The sequence below is a fragment of the Typopeltis vanoorti genome, chromosome 2 (genome assembly GCF_054136105.1).
Source record: "Typopeltis vanoorti isolate ZY-2024b chromosome 2, IOZ_Tvanoo_1.0, whole genome shotgun sequence".
NCBI classification, from domain to species: Eukaryota; Metazoa; Arthropoda; class Arachnida; order Uropygi; family Thelyphonidae; genus Typopeltis; species Typopeltis vanoorti.
In genome coordinates this window covers 55,609,848-55,631,373 of record NC_143550.1, presented here as the reverse complement: position 1 = coordinate 55,631,373, position 21,526 = coordinate 55,609,848, and the positions used below count along the sequence as shown (strand labels likewise).

Genomic DNA, 21,526 nt, shown 5'->3' with positions numbered 1-21,526 from the left:
TTGCTAGAGCAAGTAAGCGCTAGGGTGTTGTTTTCCATTCGATCCGCTACCTCTTTCTCTCTCTCTCTCTCTCTCTCTCTCTCTCTCTCTCTCTCTCTCTCTCTCTCTCTCGCTGATGGCTTCGGTACGGAAACTGACAGTTGAGAGAATGCAGAGAGTGTGCGCCGAGGAAAAGATGGCTTGTTTATAAGACACTTGGTATCTTAAAGTACAGAGTCGATGTTTTGATGACAAAGAGAATCGCTTCAGGAGAAAAAATATTGATTTTTCCCCACCGTACGTTACTAATTCGTTTCCTTCTATTTCATTTATTCCTGAAACAAAACCAAAATCATATTCGAATAGTAGAAATTAATATTTTTCATTAGGCCATATTTTGGAAACCAAACAGTAACTTATTTTTTTTAATTTGCTTTCCTTAAGGAACAAGGTCAGTTTTTTTGTTGTTGTTGTTCTTGTTGTTTAATGAAAAGTCTCTTAAGAGGGGAAGGCAGAGATCCACTTTAGAGAAAGACATAATTTGGAAAGAAAGGAAAAATAAAACAAACCAAAATCATATGGTGGGCTTAAACCATCATCAAACATTGGCCAGCTTTGTCATGTTTAAATTAATCGGCAGATTCGTTTCGATGATGAATATAACGGAACCTGCGGTTGGAGGCAACTTTGGATGGATTGCCAACTCTGTACATTCGTCAATATAGTAATAATTCGTTATCTAACGATTACTTTCAATTAACCTTTTAGACGTTTTAAATTTAAATATACCTAAGAACCGCCTATTTGTTTGATACATTGAATTTTTAATAAAGGTGTATGTGAAATCATAATTTTATGATTTTAATAGCTAGTTAGTAATCAACTAGCTATTAAAATCAACTAACTCTCTTAACATTTTCCAATCGACACAAAAAAAAAAAAAAAAATTGATTAACCTTAAATGGAAGCATTCGGCATTTGGGCCGCTAATTTCAGGTTTTGTATTCCACAAATTATTAAAATCTATTCGTTTGCAGTCTGCATAACAAAGCATATGCTGTTATTGCCTGTTCTAAGATACTTTAGTACAATAACTTCCAACTTTTTAGGTTGTTGTCGTTAATTTGCGGTCGAAGCAGCTAAGACTATGACTCGCCAGGCTCTTATGGCTTTTATTTTATTTTTGCCGGTTTGGTGGGTGAAACACCCAAGTTATCGGGGACGGAGGAAAATTATTTTTTACAGATCCCTCTTGAATTCGAACAAACACCAGCAATTCATTTAAAGAAACAACACTCAGTGTTGTATGGATGAGATAGCGAGATCTTTCATATACACGACTTGCTTGCTTGCTACTATCCAGAGTTTGTTGAGTAGACTGTTGTGGTTGATCACACAGGAAAATAAGATATGCATTTAATTTCTGTTTTAACTAACCATAGCATTTTCGTTTACAGAAGCGTTTTAAGCCATTTGGACGCCTGCTATCGTCGGAAATGTGGCCCCTAGCATTTGTATTTCTTTTATGCCATTATATTTAGCTAATTATTGTATTTATCAGAATTAATAGGGTTTACTCTCTCCACGCATAATGATAACCGACCTTCAAACAGACAGAACTGATCAACACACTACTTGGATAGAAGTTAACGGACACCATAGTGTGAAGAACAAACAGCCATGGCGCCCACCTTAATAAGACGTAGGACCTCCTTTCGCTGCCATGACTGCAGCAATTCCACAGGGAATACTTTCCACAAGTGTACGATAGCGATCAATGGGAATTTTCGAACATTTTTCCTGTAGGCATGCAATGAAGTCCTGGACTGTTGGAGCGTCGGGTGAGGTTAAGGGACGGACGTCCCTTAACCTCACCCGACGCTCCAGTTCACAGATGTTCAATGGGATTGAGATCGGGGTTCTGTGGAGGCCAGTCAAGAGCGGTGACGTTCATGTCCTCAAACTACGCAGTTACAACAGCAGCAGCAGACTCATGACACGGTGCATTGTCTTGCTGAAAGAGACAATCGTCAGTTCCGTAGAAACGCTACAAAGTAGGCGTATTGAATTGCATAGTCCAAAATGTTCAGATACCGCTCGGAGTTCAGTGTTCGTAGCACCATAAACAGAGGCCAGAGACCAAACCTGGAAAAGCAGTATTATACTAACACAACGCCACCTCCGAATTTCATAGTTGTTTACACACTCCGCTAAGAAACGTTCACCGAGCATCCGCCACACCCACACCGCTCGGTAGATGATGTACAACACCTTTCCTCCTCCCACTGTACATGCTCTTTGCATCGTCTTCAGTGGCATGTTGGTTTGGGTAATTTGGGTCTTGTCTATTGCAGTCCTACCTTGGAAAATCATGCTGTGAGCCTTGGTTCTGAATGTTTTTGTGAAAACTCGTGTTCTAGTAACTGCCTGAAACTCTGCATTCAGCGTCGGCCAGCCAATGAATGACGGATTTTACATATTTTCTTTCGTAGCACCCTACGGTCACGTTCGGCGAGTATGGTGTGTCGTCCACTGCGAGTAGCACTTGCAGTTGACTCCCTGTGCTTTCATCTAAGTATGGTATAACTCAGTGTTTTCCAACCTTTTTGATGTCGCGGACCCCCTGTAGCGAATGTTAATTCATCGCGGCCCTCATAAAATCCAAAATGGAAATTTTTTATATTTTACATATCATAAAGATATAGTAATAAGTTACAATTTTATAACACTAAATGTGTCATTCATGGCAATGCAATACTCTTATAAATGGAGATATTCGGAAGAATTTGAACATATCAGTTAGGCCAGGTGTGAGCAACATGAGAAGATAAAGTTTAATGAAAATAAACTATCCCGCGGACCCCCTTTGAATCACTTGCGGACCCCCGGGGATCCGCGGACCACAGATTGGGAAACATTGGTATAACTGATTGTTCACCTGGGATTGCTCAATTTGTCAACAATTCCAAACAGATAGGCCTGCGACATGCCATCCTATTACAACACCTCTTTCAAACTCAGTTAGTTCCCTTCTCGCAGCCAATTCACCAGGACACAGTTGCACTGACTTGGGAGCATTATATTCCTCCAATTTACATGCCACAATGCACCTTGTCCATAGTGTGTGTGTGTGTGGAGGGGGGGGTCCGTTGACTTCTTTCCAAGAAGTGTATTTCGCATGTATCACATTAAAGATTTGCTAGAATTACTGTTTGCATATTATTACACGGCGCAGTTGTTTTTAATATCAAGTCTTTTTTCATTCAAATTAATACGAAAAGGTTTTAATTTCATCAATGTTGTTTTATATAAGTTGCTGGAGAGACACCCATAACGCCTATGAATTTGTTAAATGGTAACTGCATATACGAGAGGTTGTTAATTCAGAATATAATACATTAGCGCCATGGATTGCAGAAAGTTGAGGAGAATGAAGAACTTACATTGCATTTGAAGACCTTCAGATTAAAATGGAAGACTGTTCCAAAATGAATGAAGAGGAACTGAATTTCTCTATAAGTTTGGAATTAAAATGTGAAGAGATGTTTAATAGCTGCTACGTGTTATACTCATTATACTGAGTCAAGTATAATCAAAGAACTGACAGTCTTCCAAAAAAAAAAGACTATAAATAGTCAAATTCTTTGTAAAAGACCGAAAGATAAACCAAAAGGAAGATGGTTAGATATCATTAGTTAAGATGTCAACATCATATAACATTGTCCAAACTGGAGAAGTAAGGTTTGGGGTAGATAGGGTTGGAGGTGACAAATCCAGGAGGCTAAGGCTCGATTTGCGCTGTAGATCCATAGTAAGAAGAAGAAGTTAGAATACTATCTCAAATGCGAGACTGTGTTCAATGGTTGAGGGAAGATTTATGATTTGTGTTGTTGAAAGAGAAAAAAAAACAGCTAAATGTTTTTGTATACTGTGGAAGCAATAGTTATAATGTTTCTCTAATTATATATTTCTCTAATTAGAATAATTGCTAAAAGGGAAATCTCGTTTTTTCTAGAGATTTGGGTGTTGTCAAAGGCAAACCTGAAAGAAAAGTTCGTTCGTTTTTTTTTGCAAGAAATAAAACGGGATTGAGTTTTACTAGCATTGAAATTAATAAAGTCAGTTTTGAAGAATGCTTTGGAGACGATCAGAATTTAGATTGTAGAAATTGATATTCTGGAAATTCTCGTGATTTAGACAGGCTAAGGTTTGTCGAATGAGAAAGATGAGTTCAGTGCTGATATAAAGAAGAGTCCATCCAAAGATGGATGCCATAAGCAAGAAAATAACTCTCCCACCCCGTTGAAAACAATGATGGAATCAATACTGGGGATACTTTATTTGTTAAGAAGTTTCTAAGTAGAATAGAGGTTGAGTGTTAATTTTATTTGTTACTTTACAAATATTAAAACTTCCCTACTTATGGTGGTAAAGGATGGCGGATGTGTGATTGGAATATACTTCTTGTCAACGAGTTAAACTATGGGAATCTGGATGTCATTGTTTGGTCGTATTTCCAGTAATCCAGCTGAGGGGGCTACAATAATAGGTTACATGTGTTCGTAGACAGTGCTTACACTTACATGTTTGTGATTATGAATATAATTGTGATGTATAATCGCGTGATAGTAGAAACTGCTTGTTGTTATGTATTTAAATGCTGAACTAGGTTGAGGTTTAACCTACTTGATAGGTTGGGACAGTTAAATGTGACTTCATGTCCTCTGTTTGTGGTTTGTTGTTTCCGAAAGTCTAGCTGAAGAATAACCTTGCACTGTGAGTCCCCCCACACACACACAACCAGTGTGTGGGGGGAGATTCACTTTATTAATAATTGGTTACAGAAAAAATTTAAAATATGTTTTAAAATTTTTGAGTTTCTCAAAAGCATAAATAAATAGTATAAATTTAATAATAAGAAGAATAAATCTGTTGGAAACCCTTAAGGAGCACGATCTGCCCCAGAAAAAATTACTTTTATGACTAAATATATATTTACGTGCGTAAACTGCGTGTATTCTCCTGACCGGTTTGCTCGTTTCCTTCCGAAAACAGCAAACCGGCCTGGTTCGGGACGAAAAACCAGAAGGTGGCGGGGAGGGCCTCTTCTACCGCCGTATGAGACGTCTAACTCATCTTTAATTGAAAATCCCTCAGGTTCCTCACGTCCTAGAACTAAAAACTTCTTCAAAACCAACTGAGCTGTTGAGGTTCTTGGTTAAAATCTAATATATATGTGATTTGGTAAGAATGCAGTATTAGACGAATGTAAGTCGAATGGACAGGCTTTAGAGGCAGTTAATAAATACTGAGATTTGGGTTTATTGTGAATTTAAGTTCAAAATGATATTCGTAAGACACAAGTAAAGCTTATACAAATTTTAGGTTTAATTAAAAGGAACTTCATTTATAGAAGAGTAGAAGTTATGTTAGAGTCTACTGTCAGACTAATATTGGATTAAGACTTCTAGCTTTACTCACCCAAGTTTTTAAGGGATACTAAGAAAATCGAAGTAATTCGAGAGATAAGTGACTGATTGAGGGATTGTATCATGATAGTTATGAGAATCTTTTGTTTAGTAGTAATTTGACGACTTTTTCCCTAACAGGAGACGGCAATTAGATTGAATTGAAATTTATATCTTATAATTTAGTTCATGTATATATATTATAGCAGAAATTTAGTGCACGGGTTCAACTGAGATCTACTAGAGAACATAAAAAAATGAAATGTAGTGGAAAAAGTGAGTTAGAACAAATATAAAAATCTGAATTTTTATTTAGAATTAACTATACCCTACCGTCTACAAAAAGTGAATAGAGCTTAAAACAGCTTAGCCAAATATCTGTAGGAGAACAAAATGCATCAGCAGATTTTTTTATTTAGTTAAATATGCTGCATGTGAATTTATTTAAATAAGAACGAATTAGCTATTATTTATTTTTATTTATTTTTTTTATTTCTTTACATACGCATTTATAACAAACCATTAACCTGCGAACCGAATAGTTAGCGTACTCCTACAAGCAGCAGGTTCCAATCCAGCCGTGGTCATGAATGTTTTGTGATTGTCTTTAGGTGAGGGATGAATTTCATCCCTGATGTGAGACCATCTTATTGAAAGTTTAAACTGATTTGAAAAAGTTCCATCTGTGAACAGGATTTCCGCGGATTATGTAAAAAATCAATAACACACACACACACACACACACACACTGCTTGGAAAAAAGTTAATGGACAAGATGCATCGTGACATGTAGAGTCACGTGCTTGTAGCCGGTGAAATTTGGAGGAATATGATGCTCCCAGGCCAGTTCAACTGTGTCCGGATGAAATGAGTGCGAGAGGAGAACTGACGGAGTTTGAAAGAGACATTGTGATAGGATACCATGCTGCAGGCCTATCTGTTCGACAAACTGTTGACCAATTGGGCCATCACAGGCCAACAATCAGTGAGACCATACTGAGATGAAAGCGTAGGGAGTCAACTGCAAGTGCTACCTGCAGTGGACGATCCACCTAACATGACTGTAGGGTGCTACGAAGGATAATATGTAAAAACTGCCAAGGGAGGCAATCTAGGGCAGCGTTCTTTTATGATGGACTGTGTGTAATGTACAATGAAATAACAACCGGCGTTTCCGTCTGTTTTGCTCCCGTCAGTGTATATGGAAATCGTCACTTTCAGAGCTTTCCTTCTCCTTAATATGTTCTCTTTGCTGGGTGAGGCCACCTACTGCAGTGAAGTTCGTAGCATTTTGGATCAATGTTGGCATTTACGTTATATCTTTCGCAAGTGACTCCATATATATGAGAGAATTCTTGCATGTACGGGCAGATCGGTGTTAGACCAGCAATAACGCAAGCTGCCTCGAAAGGTATTGTCCTGTATCCTTTGTTTCCAGGTAGGTATCAATGGTATCAATGGTAGTATAGCTCCAGTATATATATTGTTTTCAGCGTTCTTTGGCCTAATCCCTACTTTATCCTTGCCGACTTAGCTAGAAGGTTTACTATTTGTAAGCTTTTTTTCGGTAACATACGAGACTTGTGTTGAAGGTAAATTTTTCACGCATTGTTACTCCTAGTATTTTAGTTCACTGGCTGCCTCTAGAACTTCCCCATTTAGAAAGACCGCTGCAAGAGACCTATTAAGCAGCAATTAGTATGCGTTTAGACCTCAATCAAACACAGTACACGCAATTATGGAGGTTAAAGAGTTCACAGAAGACAGTCTACAAAAAAAAGACGTACTGCTGATCTCACTCGATGTACCTTCAATGCTGGTGGTGGCCAGCCATAATTACTCAATTAAGTGATTTCAAATGTCCACAAAAAAACTATTCTATCTCACAAAAAAAGTATTTTACAGACAGAAAGCAACCATGACATTGAAAACCACAACGGTGAGAAAAGAAATCGAACGCGGCGCACTCCACATGGTTCCTGCTGTGGAGCAGGTTTCTGGAGTATCCAGTAAGGCTCGTTGTTAAGACTGTGTGTGTGTGTGTGTGTGTGAGAGAGAGAGAGAGAGAGAGAGAGAGAGAGAAAGAGAGAGAGAGAGAGAGAGAGAGAAAGAGAGAGAGAGAAAGAGGTTTCGGGTTTAGCAATCAGAAACGAGTACACACTCGCATCCATATGCGCGCATCGCATAATTAACCTTTTTTAATGGAGAGAGGACTAAACAGGATGTGTCTTTGTGTTGGTATACTTGAGAGAACTTCATTATGCTTATTTGCAGTGATTTCCCTTCACACAGTATCATTATAATATATACATGTGCTATTTTCAGGTTTCTATAGGTCCCAAGGTTTCTCTTATTGAATGCAATTTATTGATTTATGTCGTTTATAAAAACTCCAAGTGACTTTTCCGTAGACTGTTATATGTGTGGTAGTTTGCTGTGTGGTCTTCTGTTTGTTCCCAGAATATCAGTTTTTACCATTTCATTTTGCACGGATTGTAAACTGTTTAATTTGTAGTCTGCGCAGGACACTTATGTCGTTATTGGGTATCTTAAGTTGCTTTCGCATAATGCCTTATTGATTAATCTTTTATGTATGTGGAAGATATATGTTTTTTTAAAAAAATCGATGTAGTTTTCTTGCTGTTATCCGGAATTTGTTTTGCAGATGTTCATATGGCTATTCCAGCATCGAAGTGAAGTCTGAAGAAGTATCGTGTTGTATTGACCTGTGTGATGGTTTTAATAGGGTCGGTATATTTAGTATACCAGCGATATACTTAGTTTTTGAGGATTAGGTCTCTGGATTTTTTTATATCATTATTTTTTTTTTTTAGTTTATGAGTATCCCGTTTTATGTCGTGTTGAATGTTTATGTAGGCAATGTTTGCGCCAATATAAATGGATACCATGACCTTGTTGTCTGCTTCTCAGAATATGTTACTTTTTTAATGGGAGTCGATTAATGTCATGCGAGTACTTGTATATGTAAACAGGTACGTATATATATATATATATATATATATATATATATATATATATATATATATATATATATATATATATATATATATATATATATACAATCGTTTTCCAATTGTTTGAGGGATTTGGGCTCGCAAGCAGCAAATAATTATAATAATGATAAATATAGTAAATTACTTGCTACTACTAAGAACCACGGAATTAAAATATACTTGCAACCTTGCAACTTAGGATTTGCCAGTACTTTAATATTGCAATTTTAAATCAGTGGTGTATGTGAAAAATATTTAGTATTATATGGGAGATAGCAGTGAGTCAATTGACGCTACTTTTCAATATCGTGTAAATAAAAATTCGAATGGAAGTGGAATTATATTTTTAGAACTAACTTTAGAAAGTGATTTTTTGTAGCAAGCTAAAAAGTAGAATTTGAGTAATTAGGCCCACCTGATTAGTTTAAAGCGCTGAAAACCAGCGCTTTAAACTAATAGGAGATGGGAGTAGCTGCAACAAACAAACAAGCAGTGCAGTTAAACACATTATACATTAAAGGGAAGGTCAGAGATAAACGATTATTTATCACGCTTGAGGAAAAGAGAATAAAAAAAAAATTACTCAGTATATATCTCCGAAAAGTTTGTTAGCGTTGATATTATAAATGTCATGAATTATTATAGCTAAACGACTCTAAACCTATCTTAAAAGGTTGGAACAAAAATGTACTGTAAATGAAAATGTTAGTTCAGTTTTACTTTGTCGAGAAAAAGTAATGTTTACCTAGTAAGAGTAAATACTGTACTACACTTCATTGTCAGCCATACTTCCTGTTGAAATGGCTAATCACGCTTGATCACAGCGCCATTCAGCGGTGATTGATGCACATCTGGATCTTTTTCATATTAATGAAGACTGGGCAAGTCGTCTGCTGTTTATGGATAGACTTCAGAACTGTTTTATCCTAAGATTAGTTTTTTTTCTTGTTTCGTCTCTTTATGTAGATACTATATAAGCTCTCTCCGGACATATAATCCTCATTAATATTAATACAAATCCTGTTGAACAGCTTGTAAAGATCGCCACAGAACTACTCTACACACACAGCATTTATTTGCTGTAGGAGTTGCGGCTTCTCGTGGTAAGGAGATTAAAAATGGGAAAAAAAAGCAACAAAATGATATAGCTAAAAAAAAAGGTTTTAGTCTGGCCAGTTTAGTTAACAAAATTACCATAGCACTTATGATAATATAACCTTGGGCATTGGAGTTACTCAAAAAAAAAAAAAAAAAAACTACAAGTGATAAAAGAACTAAATTTTTATATGCGACCAGCAAAAGGTTGGCAGTGTAGTACAGTGGTAGCATCATCGGATGGTTGAGACTAAAACAGAAATTCAGGCTTTCAACAAATCTGATGGTAATATCACAGCAGCGAAGAAAAATCAAATGCAACAGTTTTGTTTATTTATTATCACTGTAATAAATTTCTAAAGTGATATGGCGATGGGAATTTGAACCCATAATCTTTGTGGCAAACTGAAGATACGTATTTACACTCTGCATCTAGTAATCTATAGGCGCAACTATCTGCGTCATATAACGTAATCGCTTATATTTCTTTCTACATATAGATTGCTTTCTGTCTTTAGATATTTTAAGAGTTATTTATTTATTTAGATGCTTTAAAATTTTTTCTTTCATTCTTTAGATTTTTTAAAGATTTTTCGTTCTGTAGATTTTTAGGTTTTTTCATCTTTAGCTTTTCTAAAGGATTTTTTCTTTAGTTTTTTAAATATTATTATTTTTTCTTTCTGATTGAAGTGGACGGACTGTACCACAGCTTAGAGTAGCAAAATCAGCATTTGTAATACCATGATCAACCTTATATAAATGGATACGATATCCTGGTGGTTCGTTTCAGTTATTTAGGAGCTAAGGCTAAAAGAACTAAAGTCTATGAGCTAGTGTCTATTAGCTGCGCGTGTTCTTCTTAGCCGTTTGTCTCTTTTGCAGAAAAAATCCAATTTTTATGTAGGAAAATTTCACTACCATCGTATGCGACTGATTAACTCAGACAGATTCGTAGGTGTGTGTGTGTGTGTGTGTGTGTGTGTGTGTGTGTGTGTGTGTGTGTGTGTGTGTGCGCGCGCGTGTGTGTGTGTGTGTGTGTGTGTGCGTGCGTGCGTGCGTGCGTGCGCGGGGGGGGAGTGAGCAACTTTCATGACGTGAGTATGAGTAGACTTCGACCTGAACGATGCTGAGAAAGCTCAGAACTGTCTGCAGTGGAGGTTATTAGGGTTTCCAAATTATCGGTAGCCGATTCGTTCAGACGAACGAGGATGGTCTAAAGGTATGCTTGATGAGATACAAATTCGTTTTTAGCAGCAAAAATTCAGTATGGATGAGATTATATGCATAAAACGGCTGGCAAAGGAAAACGAAATATTTTTTCTTCTTGGATCACAACTAAAACTAACGCACCTATTTTCTGAAGTCATGTTTAATATTCAGGATTTCCATCCTCATTTCATTCAACTGTTGAAATCATTTTTCTCTTTTTTTTTTTCATGGAAATCTATTCTTCAATTCTGGTTTTCGTAATGCTTTTCAATTTCATGCAACACTTCGCTGACGTCATCTGCACTCAGAATCCAATTATATAACAGTGAATTTAATATTTCTTCCATCAGTCAATATCAGTCATGTCACAAGGGTCGTCCGTGTATTGCTGCTTAAATGCCACAGAAACTCGAGACTCTTGTAAACTATCTTTTACATCAATATTTTATGCTAAAACTTGAATCGCGTCGCTCAATTCAAAAAAAAAAAAAAAAAAAAAGTTGCTACCTCCCTAATTACAAATTTAAATTGATGAACCACATTTGCTTTTCGATTTAATCTTCGAACCAGAACGAATTTCTGAGTTCGTGTTTACCAGAAACTTTCGGTTGATAGAATGTATTCGTGTTTGTTACCATGTAGCTAAGGAAATTATCTTAGAAAGGGAAATTAGAGATATTCAGATGCTGATCTCGCTTCATCTAAAGCAATAAAGCCAATTAAGTTCTAACAGCATTCCCAAATTGAATTACTACCTTTAGTTTTCTGCTTGAAGTATAGTCGAGTTCATCATTATTGCTATTATGCTGTGATATTTCAAAACTGGAGATGTTTGTCTCTTTCCATTAATGGCAAACCTAATTCCAGTGCCTGCATACACACGTTATTTTCAGTGTGGAACATGATTTGCATTCGTAGAAGTAATTTCGCACTTAGAAGAGCGGACCAAAAGCAATTTCTTAATGGACATCTGAATCGTCTTTCCACTCTAGAATGAAAAAAACTGACAGAAACGATATGAACTTAAAAGCGAGTAAGAACGGGAAAGGATTTTGTAGAATCAACAATATTTATCTGTCATTAATTCTAGTAATATTTTTTATTGATAACTTAAGCTATTTTCGATTCAAAGAATCGAAATAAAGCACCTTGGACTCCTTAATTGCGTAAAGGACATTTAACACATCAAGAGTTCAATTAAACCTTCGAATATGAATCCAACAAGGCGTGAAGAACGGCTTAGTTTATAGTACATCAGTATTAGTAGTTAGTACCACCAGCAAGCTAAGGGTTAAACCGAAAACCCTGCTCTACTTCTGTCCGAGTCACAGCAGGACTCGAACCCACAGCTTGTTGATTGGAAAGAGGAAATGTTAACCGCTCAGCCAACCAGGACAACGAACTTGGTTCGAATTCAGCTTGTTTTCTCATCCTTTGAACATTCGTCTTTATTTTCGAAACTATATATATATATATATATATATAACACAGGGGGCTATTTTTAGTAGATAACTCTCTCAGCGTCAAATATGAAGTTTAATTTTAAACAATATTTTTAAATAATCAGTTTAGTTAATATAATAAATGTAAATAATATTAAACTGTTACTCATTAAAAGTAAACTCTAAAATAATAAATGTTATTATGATATACTTATTTCGTTTATAAAGGACATAAAAGTTATGCTGGAAAAAAAAAAAATAGTACTTACAACGCCGAAATTTTAAATCTGTTCTAAACTGAAGGGAAAAAAAATCAGTGCAGTTACAAATCTACAAAGATAAATCGCTGATACCGGATTAAATAACTACAATATGACCTAGAATTACATTGTAGTCTCATATAAAACTCAGTATTATAGAATTTAAAACTATAAATAACTGTCAACATAAACAGTATCTTTAGGGATCATTAAACACTTGCTTTTTGTTTCTTACTGTATCGAGTTAAGTTCCACTTGAAACTAAATATGATTAATTGGTTAACATTGAGACTAAACGTAGTTTAGCATTCATTCTGAATCACACACTATAAAAAGGAGTGCTGTTCACTTTGCGGTCATACTTGAGTTCTCAAAAACGTAGCTACTTCTAGCTGGAATCTGAAACTTGGTGCTAAAATAAGAAATAGCGAGTTAGCCACCCGAAAAAAATATACTTAATTTTCGAGAGAACTGTACCTGTCTTTGAACCGAAGATAACGCTGGAATCAAATGACACTATCTGCATGTTGTAACGGTAAACAATTCGTAATTATTATTATTTGCAATTGGTATTGTACGCCCACGCTTCGTAGAACCGACCTTGGCTTTGTGCCAAGAATAATCAATTCATGCTGAAGGGGAGAAAGAAATAAAGGATGCATGAATTGCCAACAAGCGAAGTCACGTGCTTTATACATAAATTTTCCGACTGTTGTACATGCAAAATAGTTATTACCACTTTAAGAACTAGAATTTTCATAAAAGAAAGAGCTAATTTTCTGACGTATAATAATAAACACTCATACCTATTCTCGGAATGGATTCTCCTTCTTTTGACATGCGCAGAAGTGTCGAATGGTCTCGCATCTGTGGGCGTACAGTATTTGTAATTACAAAATACCAGTATTTGTGATTACAATTAACAAGTCATTTGTAATAATCATTTGAGAAGAGTTGACATCTTTCTGCTAGACAAAATATGTGAAATCAAATTACAGAATTCCTGCGTTGATTTTTGTTATACAGAGATAGATATGTGCATCAACGGGCATTCATTTTTTTTTATTTAAAAGTAATATTCACAATTATATAACTGTGAATGTTAAATCATTTCTAAAATTAAAGGCACAAAATATTTGCTGTCTACCTCTGTATTTTAATTGTATTATTTTGAACCTAGAACAAAGAGAGAGAGACTGCGATTTTTTAATTTTGTTTTTTAAGTGTTTATACGAAAACTCAACTGTCAACACTAGTGAGGTGTGGAGGCCCATCGATTTCAGAAAAAAAAAAGTTAGAACTAAAAAAACTAGTGCCGTAAGTTCGTCCTACTTCCTTTGAGGAATACAAAAAAGCTTCGGAGGATTGATTTATGATGGGATCACTTTATAACTTTTTTTAAACTGCTTCGTTAATGAAGAAGTTACTTCTGATATTTGAATACTTATAACTTTTTTCTCACTTTTTTAACAAATGGAGTTTTAAAAACATCAGTTAATTGATGTTTTACCGAATTCTGAGAAGGAAAAAAAAATAGGATACCACGAAATTAATCATCAGTTTTTTTTTTTTATTTATTATTATTATTATTCAAGAATGAACATACTCAAATTTCTGAAAAGAGTTTATTGTGAAAGAGAGTGACAGGTTTGAAAGCGAATATCGTTAAAGAGGATTGGAAGCTAATTGCATGAAAGAGCAATTTACATAGGAAAAACGAAGCTGGTAGAATAAAAATTTCCAGTTGTTGTATAGTTTCTTCGATATAGAGCGCTCCTAACCCAGATATACGAATTGAAAGAGAGAAAGAAAGAATTGCTGAAAGGGGACTTCCCTGTCGGACTCCTTGGTTTTCTCTCTTGGAATTCGAACACAGTCGGCCTCCAAGCATCTGCTACGATAGTAGCAGACAAAATACATGCCATGAAAAGGCAATGATAGCAGGCAGTCATAAAATAGTGTTTCTTAATCGCATTTCTGAAAGGTAAAACCTTTCGTTATTACAATTGCACTTAAAGCTATTTTTGTCCTTTCATAGATTTTTGCTTTATAAAGTTATTAAAATTGTTTCCAATGAAACAACTGAACAAACTTAACAAAGGTTCTCATCACCATCATGCTTGTCAAGGATTTAGGCCTAGAACGGCCTGTTCCGCCTTAGAAGTCATCTTTGAATCTCTTCAGAAGACGTCTTGGTTTTCTTTTTCCTAATGGCTTATACTTTAAGGCTTGTTTTGGCAATCCTTCTGTTTTCATTCTTTCAAAGTATTCCATCTATTAATGTTTATATATTTTTTAATTTGTTATATTTATTACTGATTCCTGCTTTAATTCTTTCATAATTTTTTATTTCTTTTGTGGTCAAATAGAGTATACTTTGCAGTTTTTTTTTCATAAACTTTATTTCAGCTGTTATTTATCTTTGTTGGTCTTTTTGTTTTATTGTCCATATTTCACTTCCACAGGACTGGACTAAAAGTATACAATACATTAGCCTGGTTTCTTTTTGAACTAAGTTAGGTTTCAATATAGAGTTAACCGCACCTGTTATTTTTAAATATTTTGCAATTTTTACGTTTATATCTTGTTCATTTCCATATGTAATTATACATCCTAGGTAGTTAAATGAATTCACCTGTTCTAAAATCTTGTTATCTATTACTGTTTTAGTTCTTACTGGATCTTGTCCTTTAAAGGCCATAGTTTTTGATTTTTCTGTTGATATTATCATACTGTAATCTCTTTGGCTATCTCTTTAAGATCTAAAATAGCTTTCTGTAAGTTATCTTCAGAATTTGTAATTATTATTTGGTCGTCGGCGAAAAGGAGAGTGTTTAAGTTCACAGTAGGAGAAAGTTTAATACATTGATGGAACATTTTATTATTATTTCATTTAGGTAAATATTACAAAGAGTTGCTGAGAGGGGACATCCCTGTATTACATATTACATTTATTGACGGACATATTACATTTATTGACTTTTTTCAAAGTCAATAAATGTAATATGGGTTCTAAATTGTATTCTCTTCTTTTCTCTATTATTAATTTTAGGCAAAAGGCTGGGTCTGTATATGATTGTCCTTTTCTAAATACATTCTGCACTTCTAAAATAAAGTTTTCGGAATATTTCATTAGTTTGTTATTTAAAATTCTGCTATGTATTTTGTAACAGGAATTTAGAATACTTATACTTCTATAATTTTTCTCGTCATCTCTACTAGGTTCTAACAGAGGTTCTAAATATTAAATTTCGATAAATTTCATCCAGCCAGAGAGGAAATTATTTATTTTCATTCATATCATTTAGGCAATAAAAACCAATTAGCTGTAACAAAAAAAAAGGAAAAAAATCTCAAAAATTTAATCGGTGTATACCAAAAGATCCCTCTGTAGGGGAAACTGATCTGTTACTCAACCTAGTATAAGGCCAGATGGAAAATCAGAGTTGCGCCAAATATATTGTCGCATACACTTTGAAAGATTGGTCAAAGTCTAGAGACCATAAAATGAAAATTATGAGAAAAATTTGGGGAGTTAATAGGTGTAAATAAATGTCAAAATCATATTAAAAATGAAGATATTAGGAAGGAACTGTCATTGTTGAGGGAATATGTGAGAAGACCTAATCTCATATGCAGAATGAGAGAGCAGAGAAAAGTTAGTAAAACACGTTTGATGCCATGATCAGTACCGTCGACAGGGTGTAGCATAGGAGCAGTCTGCTTCACGGAGCGGCTTAAAAAGGGCGCTCGTTCAGCCATGTTAGGGTAGGCGCCGTTCCCTACGCTAACAATTCCTGTTAACGTAGCAAGTGCGGAAAGAAGTTTTTCCAAGCTTAAACTGATTAAAAATTATTTGCGAACAGCAATGACTCAAGAAAAATTGGTTGGTCTATCAACTATATCGATAGAGGCGGACACAGCTTATAATTTAAATTTAGAAGAGCTTATAAACAGTTTTATTGTGCGATATCTCCGTAGAGCAAACATTTAATTAATATTATTATGTAATCGTTTTGCATTAATGTTTCTCTTGTAATAAAAACAAAATAGCAATTGGAGATTTTCTTATATTTTTGTCTTATAATCCATCGGGGGCAATATTTAATTGTTTGCCTCAGGGCGCGATCTAATCTGGCGACGGCCCTGGCCATGATAACAAAGAACCTACATATATGTGCCCTAGAAGCAGAAATACGTTGACAATATTGGATGCAGACCAATTTATAGAAAAATTGTTGATAGGGGATAAGTAATAATGTAAACTTAATCATGTGATGCTGTCACAGTGCCCTGAATACCCCTGAAGAATACATATCAGGAATTTGATGATGATTGCCGCGAACAAATATATATTTATTTAATATATATATTTATTTAATAAATTTTTTATTAAAGTTTTTATTAAATAAATATGTATGCATAATATATATATATATATATATTAACGCCTGTGATGCTTGCCTAATTACAATGCACTGTAATTAGGCAAGCATCGGAGGCCGTAGCTTGCAACCAGCATATAAATCGATTAAGAGGACTAAATTACGGTGTTATCCAGAACATGTAGCAATTACTGTAATGGAAGGTAGCATCGAATATCCAATTACAAGCATTGATAAGTTGTACGGACAAATACATATTAGGTTTACAACAATCGCTTCTGCAAACTGTCAAAAATGTGCGAAAAGTAATCATCTTGATTAGCAGTGGGTTCGTGATGGAATCTCTAATCAAGAAAGAATTAGATAGATGGCAGGGAACAACCAATTATTTGACAAAATGCCACACAATCATGTACGAGGAAATGTAGTTCTGCTTCTTTTGTTTTTAAAAATAATTAATCCAGTTATTTAAAGAGAACCAAAAAAAAAAAAAAAATTAAAATCAGGTTGACGTATTTCAACCCTCTTCTGTAAAAGTGGACAATGATTTTGACACGAGTTTCTGTCATTCGTGTGATAGATTCACGTGAAATGTGCAATACGATCTCAGCTGCAATAGGACTTCCTGGAGGAGTCATGTAATAATAATAATAATAATAATACTATGTGAGTGTTTGTGTTGAGCTTACACAATGTTTGCTGCTTGTGTCTTATTGGTCTCAATTTAAAAGTATGACAGGCACATACAGGTACCAAAAAACAAATGAAATAACTACCACCTCCTTATGAGAATGGCTAACATAACTTCAATTCAAAAGTTCAAAGATATTTCGACGCGAATTAAACTTAAGTCTTTCCAGTCAAAAGCTCAGAAACCAAATGTCAGAAAACCCGACGTCCTAATTACGGTTGTGATGTTTCGTGGTCAGGACAGTCATAAATATAAATAAAAGAAATTGTCACTTGATCTTTCTCACTCCTAATAGCTAATTTACTATTATTATTATTATTATTATTATTATTATTATTATTATTATTATTATTATTATTATTCATTCTGGATAATAACAAGCAAGCTACACGGACTAAAAAAAAAATTAACTCTATGTACATAAAGCATTAATACAGAAGACATTACGTGTATGAGGGGGGTGTCTACTTTATGTACATATGTATATAATGTAAATAGTATGTATGAATAATAAAGTTATACCGATGAAAATTAATAATAATATATTAAATTAGACTTTCATATTAACTGCATGAATATAATTTATGTAGGAAATAAATTGTTGAAATTATTATTATTATTATTATTATTATTAGTTATAGTAGTAGTAGTATCATCCCACATTGTCAAACGTAACATCAAACTCTGATATAAAAATCTTTGTTTGAATCAATAATCCGTTATGTGCTGACTGTATACGGGTGTAATTGATGAGATATTGTTTAAATAATCGATATATATTACAAATTGTGCAAATTATTTTTATAACTTTATAATTTACAAGAAAACCAAAATATCCTCTAATTGTTTTGAACAGTATATTAGAATTTCCTCTTCATTTTAGGATACCTGAATATCTTATACCTTTTGACAGTGTGGCATTCAATTTCCTTGCGTTAATATCGTATCCATGCAAAATGAGCAACTGTTGTTACTGCACATCGAATGGTGAGATGAAGCCAGTTATCCCGGCTATTTATGAAGATCTTTATCGCTTTTATTGTGTAGTAAAGATAGTACAAAATTAAAATGCGCACTCATTGAAGTACTACTGAGAAAAATTGCAGTGTTAGTGGTTAAAATGCATATCTATCATCCGGCATTGTGAAATTTTACCTTTTGTGGCATGACAAAAAGAGATCAAAATAAATGAGTTGTGTGACGGAAACCAGACAGAAAAAATAAATAAAAGTAAAGATCGAATAAGCAATATCCCCCCACACACTAAAGTTAATAAACCAAAACAGTTAAAGAGTCCTATCAAATAAATGTTCGGAAAATCTGTCAAACTGCTTCCATCAGTACAGCAATGAAAGAATGTAAAACATCTCGTATGTGCAAGCAATTCTCGTGAGTGCATTAGCTCGTGGTGCTTTGTTTAATAACATTGCTTCCATCTGTTTTGATTTTCCACTCCTATGCTTATCACTAGTTTGTTTTGTCCGTCGTAATTTAATTGGACTCCCTTGTTGGTCGTATATCTGAAACATTTATTGCGGGGTTCCACAATGCTGCAGTCTTTGGAAGGATAGAGTTACTGCACGCGAGGTACTCTTAAAAAGAACAAAAAAAAAAAAAGGAATGTTTCGTCGATATTGTTGATTAGTACTGACACACGCTAATGCATCTCTTGAAAGTTTAAAAGAAGCCTCTAAAACAAGTTTCTCTCTGGGGGAGGGGGGGGGATATACGTGAATAACAAAATAGAAAAAAGGTTCAGAAAACTTTTTTGTTTCAACGGAAGACAAAAACAAAATACCTGTTATGTTTACTACAGTTTTATGAACCTTCCTTAGAGCTAAACCTTTAAAATATTGATTATATTCATATTCACAGGTGAACTTATCCGTTCCCCCCCCCTACATCATTAAAAAATGACCTAATTTACCTTTTTTTCATCGTCGATATAGCGAATAGCCACGCCTTCACTATAGAAATCCGCTGACTTTTCGTAGTTTTATTCTCTATCGAAATTATTAATGTAATAACTCTGATTGCTTTGAGAGAGGGGTCGTTTTTAAACAATACTCCGAACTGCTCCACAGTTCGAGTCTGCAAAAAATGACTCCTATTGATTGGAAATTTGTACGATCGCGTGACAACGTTCAAATATTTGTTTCTAACCGTTTTGCATGGTTTGTCCAGTAAGGTTTGCTAATCTTTTTCTTTATTACTTACAGGTCACGAGATCATGTATGGCCCAGATATTTAAAATAGTGTTCTCAGATCCGCCCATCTCTCTCTCTCTCTCTGTTCTAGACCTAAACATTATTTTTGTGATCGGAAAATGAAAAATGGAAGAAGGGTGTAGCAGGAACTGCGGAAATAAACACAGCCCGGTTTCTAAGAAAGCTTTGGTGTGCAAAAGTGTTGGTTTGAAAGTGAAATATTTTCGAAACAAAACAATATTAAAGAAGGGACTGCTGATGCGTGCTTCACAATTCTAACCTGGCAAAGATGACGCAGTTGGTAACAACTTCCATCAGTTTTTCCAAAATCTAGTTACATCGTAATTGATTATTACAACAGAGTTCTTATTATTTCTAAAACACCATGTAATAAGCTTCCCAAGTTATTACTATCCTTAGTAACATTGAATCATTTATCTGGGGGGGGGGCGTTTAATTAAGATGCAAGCCATTAAAACTTATTTTCATCTGCAAAGTAACAAAAAAAAAAAAAATCTAACCCCACAGACGTGCGCATAAACGTGATCTGGACGATCAGTAGATGAGCATTACTTTTGTTTAGAATTTAGATGATCCTTATTGGACAACTAAGTTGAGCTGTTCTAGTTAATTTGCAAAACAAAGAGATTCTTTTGTTCTTTTCTGAGACTTCATATCTCCTCAGAGTGAATTTTGATTACCTGTGTCATAAATGAAACCTGCAATCATACGTCAGCCGCCCCCCCCCACTATGAATGAAAGAGACAAAAGAATTACAAACTGCTAGCAGCTGCACTAGTTAGTAATAAACTCTGATGAGAAAAAGGAAGAAGCATCCAGCTGCACTGAATACTTATTCAGACATCTCCAGACATGCTATTAGTCATCTTTATTGCCAGGGAAATTCTCTTGGCAAATTTCTGCAATCAGTAATACAGCTCCTCCGACTACAATGAAAATCTGAATGGTAAGTAGTTACAAGCAGTTGTGATAGATGACAACTGCTTATAAACCATGTTATAAAACTATTAATAAACATTAAGTCAGTTTAATATGATCAGGTCGAATTAATATTAGGAAGATCACGTGCAAGTGAAAAGATGGATTTGGAATATTAAAGAAAGCAACTTCTGTTAAGATGATGTTAAGAATATATATATATATATATATATATATATATATATATATATATATATATATATATATATATATATATATATATATATATATATATATATATATATATATATATATATATATTTGTTTTGTTTTGTTCACAAACCAGAGAAATTAAAATAGCTCGCAATACAATTGCTCTGTTCTTTCATTTAATTACATCTCCTATTTTATATTCCTTGCAGGTTATGCTAGTTGGAGACTCGGGTGTAGGCAAAACTTGCATCTTAATCCGATATAAGGATGGAGCTTTTCTATCAGGGGCTTTCATATCCACAGTGGGGATCGACTTTCGAGTAAGTGTTTTAACTTTCCCTAGAAATCATCTTTTAGTGATCTGTATCCTAAATTAATGCATCACATAACTTGTATGTTCCCCTAAAGTAACATTCAAAAACCATCTAGTAAGAATAAACAGTTATCGTTAATAGTTATAAATTCGGCTATTGCCATACCATGTTTAGAAATAGTGGACTATAACTTAATCCTGCGTTTTAAGGAGTTGTTTTTAAATGTTCGAGATTAGTCATAGTCGCCCGTAATGGCGTTAAAGCAGGAATGAAAGAATATTAGCTGACTATGCCTTCATTTTGTAGCAAC

At 34.6% G+C, this 21,526-nt stretch overlaps 1 protein-coding gene across 1 annotated transcript in view; it reads left to right on the top strand.

The window, feature by feature from the left end:
- Positions 1-21,526, top strand: part of LOC150109048 (ras-related protein Rab-37-like) — a 106,987-nt gene that overhangs the window by 41,100 nt on the left and 44,361 nt on the right. Inside the window, exon 2 of the mRNA XM_090405111.1 lies at positions 21,112-21,222. Coding sequence (XP_090261237.1) covers positions 21,112-21,222 — 111 coding nt within the window. The remainder of the gene's footprint in view (positions 1-21,111; positions 21,223-21,526) is intronic.